Below are 6,578 nucleotides of genomic sequence, written 5' to 3' on the forward strand. Positions count from 1 at the left end.
CAATAATAATAAATTAGCATTTTCCCCCCGATGCCAGGGCCTCACGCCTGTCATCCTAGCTACTCAGGAGGCTGAGACCTGAGGATCACGGTTCAAAGCCAGCTCTGGCAGGAAGCTCCATGAGACATCTCCAATGAACCACCAGAAAACCAGATATCATGCTGTGGCTCAAGTGGTAGAGCACTTGCCTTGAGCTGAAATGCTGAGGGACAGCGCCCAGGCCCAGAGGTGTGAGCCACTGTCCCAGGGTGTTTTTAATTTTTAGATACAGGGTCTCAGTTCCAGTGCAAGCTGGCCAAGAACTTCTGGTCTTCTTGCCTCAGCCTCTCAAGTGCTGGGATTTGTCACCACACCTGGCTTATTGACCTTACTTTAATGCACAGCCAGAAATAAGTCAGAGGGCAAAGATTAATTCATTTTTTTTTCAATGCTGGGGATAAGCCCAGGCCTTTTGAACAAATGCTAAGCAAGTGTTCTTCCGTGGAGCACATTCCCAGATGTCCTTCTTCCTTTCTGTGTGCTGACCTAGGACTCGCACCCAGTGCTCTTGCTTAGATTTTTTTTTTTTTGCTCAAGGTGCTCTACCACTTGGGCCACAGCTCCACTTTCTGTTTTTTTTTGGTGGTTCACTGAAGATAAAGAGTCTCACAGGCGCTGGGAAGGTGGCTCAGTGGTACAGCGCTTGCCTTGCATGCATGAGGCCCTGGGTTTGATTCCTCAGCACCACATAAGCAAAAAGAAAAAAGCCGGAAGTGGCACTGTGGCTCAAGTGGTAGAGCGCTAGCCTTGAGCTGAAGAGCTGAGGGGACAGCGCCCAGGCCCAGAGTTCAGACCCCAAGACCAGACCCCAAAAAACAAAACAAAAAGAGAGTCTCACAAAATTTCCTGCTTAGGCTGGCTTCCAAACATGATCCTCAGATCTCGGCCTCCTGTGTGACTAGGATTACAGGTGTGAGCCACCAGATTATCAACAACAACTTCTTCCTCTCCTCCTCCTCCTTCTTGTCAGTTGTGGGACTTGAACTCAGGGCCTGGGTGCTGTCCCTGAGCTCTTTTGCTCAACGCTAGTGCTCTATCACTTGAGCCACAGCACCAGTTTTCTGGTGGTTCACTGGAGATAAGTCTCACAGACTTTTGTGTCCAGGCTGGCTTTGAACCGTGATCTTCAGATGTCAGCCTCCTGCATAGCTGGGACTACAGGCGTGAGCCACCAGCGCCCAGTCACACTTTCTTCTGTACTTTCTGAGCTGTCTAAAAATCCTTAAACCAACTCCCCCAGACACGGACTCCTCCACACGCAATCTGCTGGCCCCAGCTCTTTTTTTTCCCCAATAGCTCCCAGAGGGGGAAATGAGGAGAAAAATCGATACTCTCAGTCCCCCCATGGGAAGAGGAGAAAGGGGGGGGGGGCACAGGGTGCTGTGTTTGGAGAGAAGGAAGGGAAAGGGAAGATGTTTTCCAAAAATACATACAGAAAAAGATGGCTTTGGACTTTAAATCCTGTTTCTTCGAGCCGTCTGCAGGGCCTCATGGTTAAACAGAAAAGCCAACAAAAGAAAAGCAAAGGGGGGAAAAACCGAGAAAGAAATGGCCAAAAAACCAAACCTAACCACTCAGAAAGGGCACTGCGTGGAGGGGGGGGCTGGAGGATGATTGTCCCCAAGAGGGTGGGTGAGGAATCTCTGGGGACCAGAGACCATATTTTCCTGACCGCCTGGAGGCTGCCAGCACCCCCCTCCCCCCCCCCCTTCCCCCCCCCCCCCCCCCCCCCCCCCCCCCGTGCTCCACACTCTCACCACCCTAATCCCACTTGGACAATCTGCTGCCGAGACATTTTGCAATATGGAGTCCTAGCCCTTCTTCCCTCCCCCAAACAAGACTGTACCCCCAAATCTGCTCCTCCGTGTGGCATGGCATTCATTCCACTTTCAGCTGCTCAGGACACAGTACTTGAGAGCTCTGAACTTCCCAGCCAGGACTTCTTACTGTGTTCCAACATCTGATTCACAGTCCTTATTGCCGTGTGACTTTGGCTAGAGTCTTAACTCCTCTGAGCCTCCTTTTCCTCATACTTGGAACTTTCTCTTTGGGGCTTAGGGCCCCTCTGATGAGCAGAGTATTTTTTTTACCAATAATAATAATAATAATAATCATCTGATCTCTCATGTGGCTTTCAGCTTGAACCCCCAGCTGAGTGGACGGTTGTTCTGTGGGGTGATGGCTCTCTGGCTCGGAGATCAAGGGTCTGCATACAGTAGGTGCTCAATCTACGCATATGGAAGGCACGAGGTGCCTGGCAGGGGTAGGGCTGGGGCAATGTGGGTCCTGACGGTCACTCTCTGGGCTCTGAGAAAAGGACAAGTTCCCAGGGAGAGCAGCCCCTCCTCCCTCCATGAGCACAAGGCAGCTCCATGGTGGACCGGATGAAACTTCTGCTCCCCGCGCCAGGGCGGATGTGCGGCCTGGAACTTGTCGCTCCCTCCTGCTGGGACTGGCAGATGGACGGCTGGCAGGGCCTCAGGCCTCTCAGCGCCCCAGGTACCAGAGCCGGAGGGAAACCCTGTTTTTCTGTTCTCTGAGTTCCCACAAGCCAACTGGGGCCGATTCCCAAGATGCTCCTGAAGCTGCCCGCGCGCCCCAACACCACCCTCCTTCCCCATCTCACCTGAATTCCTTTTCTCCGTGTTCCCCAAGCCTCCTCTGCTCTTTGCTGGATCCCAGGCCTGTTCTCTTACTCTCCACTCACGTGGCAAAGTCACTCAACTACCCCTGGGCCTCAGTTTCCCCAGCTGTGCAGTGGGGCTGACTGTAACTCCCTGTCTCTTATGGCTGGGGGAGTCCTGTGTACAGGAAGGACAATTACTCCCCCCCTCTGGTCATGGGGCTTGAACCTGGGCCTAGGCGCTGTCCCTGAGCTTTTTGCTCAACACTGGCGCGCTACCACTTGAAGGCACAGCACCACTTCCGGTTTCCTGATGGTTCACTGGCAATCAGAGTCTCATGGACTATTCTGCCCTGGGGCTGCTTTGAATCTCAATCCTCAGATCTCAGGCGTGAGGCACCAGTGCCTGGCTCAACAATCATATTTTTTTCCTCTGGAGTTATTATTATTATTACTAATTACTTTTCTTCCTGAGACACTGCCTTGCTATGTGGCCTCCAACTCATGATCTTCCTGCTTCAGCCTCCTGAGTGCTGGTAGTACAGGCGTGCACCACCACACCTGGCTCACAAGACAGCTTTTGGTGGCTAAGACCTTCCCGGAGGCCGCGTGCTAGGCCAGCTCCGCCCCCTCCGCCTCTTGTGCTCTTCCTGCCTGCTGCTGTCTGTGGAGGCCGCCCTCTTGTCCCCACCGCCCCCTCCTGGCCCGAGTTCTCCCGTGGCCTGCACCTTGGTGAGCTCCTGGGCGTTGGCCAGGTTGTCCACAGCGATGGCCAAGAAAACATTGAGGAGGGTGTCTGCGCGTGCCAGAGTCAGGGAAAGCAGCCACGGAGGGCGGCGGGAGAGGGGCCCCGGCTCCCCGCCCTCCCATGGCGAAGGATACAGTTTCCGAAGAGAGTGAGGACGATGAAGTAGATGGAGAAGACCATGCCCCCCCTGCACCCCGCCCTGAGACTTGATCCCATCATACATCACCTCGTTCCAGTCCTCCCCGGTCAGGATCTGAAACAGGGGCGGGGAGAGACACACAGCCGACCCCCTCTCAGCTGGCAGCCCGCCCTCCCCCCGAAGGAGGGGCAGGGGTGGGGCTCCAGGCTTCCCACGCCCATCCCCCCAAGTCTAGATGGTACCAGCCATGCCCACGCTTCCATCTTTGCCCCACCCTCCTCCCCTCAGGAGATAAGGGGGGGCTTTGCTCCCCTCAGGAGATAAGGGGGGCTTTGGTGTCTGTGGGGGGGGAGGGGTGTCCTATACTATCATCTTCTGGTGTCCCCATCGAAGTCATTGTGGAAGTGCGAACTCAGGATTAGTGCCCTAAGAAGCGAGCGCCAGGCATGGCGGCACACGCCTGTAATCCCAGCACACAGGAGGCGAAGGCAGGAGGAGTTTTGAGTTGGAGGTCAGACTGGGCTGCAATAGTGGGACCCTGTCTCAAAAAGAGAGAAAAAGAAAGGAAGGAAGAAAAGAAACCACCCCCAAACACTGAAACACAAAAGCCAGCCAGGCAGGAGCAGTGGCTCACGCCTGTAATCTCAGCTTCTCGGAATCTTGAGGATTACTGCTTGGTCAGAACTCCACACTTGACGATTCTGCCTCAAAGCTCAGGGGTCCCTTCCCGCTGGAATGTGAAGTCAGGTGACTTTCCACGTGGAGATAGGTAGGTGTATGAATCATGTCTGTCGCTTATTTTTTGTTTCCACTTGACTTTCTGGCAATGGGATTTGAACTCAGGGTCTTGTACTTGGCAGGCAGGTGCTCTCCTGCGTGGTGATGACCTCCAGCCCTCTTTGGCTTAATGGTTTCGTAGATTAGGGTCTCACGCTGTTAAGGGACCCTCCATCCTCCCCTTCCTGTGGCCACCTGCATAGCTGGCACCACGGTGCCTGGCTTGCTGGTGGAGATGGGGGTCTCACTAGCTTTGTGCTTGAGCTGGCCTCAGATGAGGATCCTCCAGCCCTGCCTCTGGAGGAGCTGGGATTACACGTGTATGCTACCACCCCTGGCATGAGCTGCTTCTTTTCACGGGCACACGTCTGTTCCACTGGCTTATCTGAGGTGACTGTAACAAATCTGCATTCTAAAATGTCAGGGGGAAAGTGGACGAGGGAGGAGGAGCTGGACTGACCCCTCAGGTGTAAGCAGGGGTGGTGGTTTCGGAGGTGGGAGGGGTGCTTGCCCACAGGACTGGGGGAAGGTCCTACCTGAAACACTGTCATGATGGCCGCCGGGAAGGTGTCAAAGTTGGTGGGGGGAGTCCCATCATCGAAGTTAAATCTGTGGAGGAAGGACGCATGTCACATGAGCCTGCCCCCAGCTGCTCCCAGGACTCGGCTCTGCATCCCGTCTCCATAGCAACGCCGCCAGCCTCTCCGCTCGCAGGAAGGCCGGGCAAGTGGTACCCAGGGCCCCATCCATCCAAACCACTGCCCCCCAGCTAGGAGGGACGCTGGCGGGGTGCTCTGGGCTAGACTCCAGGGAAAGGGACACTGGAGGTTCTGGGGCGGGACTTACTGGCCACCAAAGAGTTGCATTCCCAAGAGGGCGAAGACGACGATGAAGAGGAAGAGGAGGAACAAGAGACTGATGATAGATTTCATGGAGTTCAGAAGAGACACCACGAGGTTTCTGAGAGACGCCCAGTACCTGCCGATGGGGCAGGGAGGGGAGAGGGGTGGTCAGGCCGGGCAGGGGGAGCCGAGTCCAGCTGGCCCCCAATTCTGTCCAGGAACCCCACTTTGTGACTCACTTTGTGACTTTGAAAATGCGCAATAACCTGAGAGCTCGTAACACGCTGATCCCGAAGGACGTCCCCCGGCTTGATGACCGCCCAGATGACCTCGAAGATGCTGCCGATGATGACCTGCGGGTGCAGAGAAGGGGGAGCGTCAGGTTTGGGGGATTCGGGGGACCCCTGTACGTCACACATCCCCTGGCAGCGTCTCCGGATGTTTCTCTTACGGAAAGCCACTATGCAAAGAAATAGGATGTGGGGGGTGGGGTGGGGGTGGAGCTAAGATGCAGGGGCGGGGCTTCGTGGCAGGCTCAGTGCTAGGGGTGGAGCTAAATGGCAGGGCGTGGCTTAGCGTTGGCCCTGGCTAAACAGCAGGGGCGGGGGTAAGTGGGCAGGGGGCGCAGCTAAACGGCAGGGTTCAGTGGTAAGGCGTGGCTCAGCCACGGGGCGGAGCGAACTGGTAAGGGTGGCACTCCGCGGCAAGGGTGGGGCTGAGTGGAAGGGACGGGCTCAGCTAGAGAGCTGGGACTAAACCATAGGGGCGTGGCTAACGATGGGGCGTGGCGCAGCACCCGCCCGATCCAGCAGCGCGGGAGGCGTGTCGTTGGCAGGGCGGGGCTCAGCAGCAGGGGCGTGGCTCCGTGGTGGAGCGTTCACCTAACGTGTGAGGGGGCCCGGGGTGTTTTGCATTGCAAAGAAAGGAAAATCACAAAAGGACCCCCTCCTTCCCCCCCAAATCCCTAAACCAACCCAACCCAACCCCCAAACTCCCCTCCCCCCCAAAAAACCCAGAGAATCAGCGTTTCTGAGAGTAAAGGAACAGGATGGCTGGAGCAGCACCTCTGCTTTCAGAGAAGGCCTCCTCCCTCCCCTCGCCGTCTGTCCTATCCAGGTGACACCCCCATCCTCTTCCTCCTCCAGTTCCTTCTTTCTTTTGTGGACGCTGGATCTCCCTATGTAGCCAGTGATGGCTTGGAATTCTCCATGCCCCTACCTCCATCTTCGGAGTGCTGGGATTATAGGAATGCCTGACCACGCCCAGACTACCCCTCCCCCCCCCCCCCCCCCCCGCCCCTACGTGATGAAATCTGGAGAACAAACTCAAAAGAAATCGTGCACTTACCCCACAGTCAAAGCAGTTGAAGGACGAATGGAAATAAGGCCGCGTCCCAAGCCCGTACATTTT

General features: G+C 55.9%; 1 protein-coding gene across 1 annotated transcript in view; it reads right to left on the reverse strand.

The window, feature by feature from the left end:
* Positions 1-6,575, reverse strand: part of Cacna1a (calcium voltage-gated channel subunit alpha1 A) — a gene marked incomplete at its 5' end in the record, with an annotated part of 64,459 nt that extends 57,884 nt beyond the window's left edge. The window contains 8 exon segments of the mRNA XM_042670642.1: positions 3,391-3,458; positions 3,545-3,596; positions 3,598-3,663; positions 4,863-4,935; positions 5,173-5,304; positions 5,408-5,472; positions 5,474-5,521; positions 6,516-6,575. Of these exon segments, the coding sequence (XP_042526576.1) occupies positions 3,391-3,458; positions 3,545-3,596; positions 3,598-3,663; positions 4,863-4,935; positions 5,173-5,304; positions 5,408-5,472; positions 5,474-5,521; positions 6,516-6,575 (564 nt within the window).
* Between the last annotated feature and the right edge of the window lie 3 nt (positions 6,576-6,578).

The sequence above is a fragment of the Dipodomys spectabilis genome, unplaced genomic scaffold (genome assembly GCF_019054845.1).
Source record: "Dipodomys spectabilis isolate Male_0828 unplaced genomic scaffold, ASM1905484v1 ptg000573l, whole genome shotgun sequence".
Taxonomy (NCBI): domain Eukaryota; kingdom Metazoa; phylum Chordata; class Mammalia; order Rodentia; family Heteromyidae; genus Dipodomys; species Dipodomys spectabilis.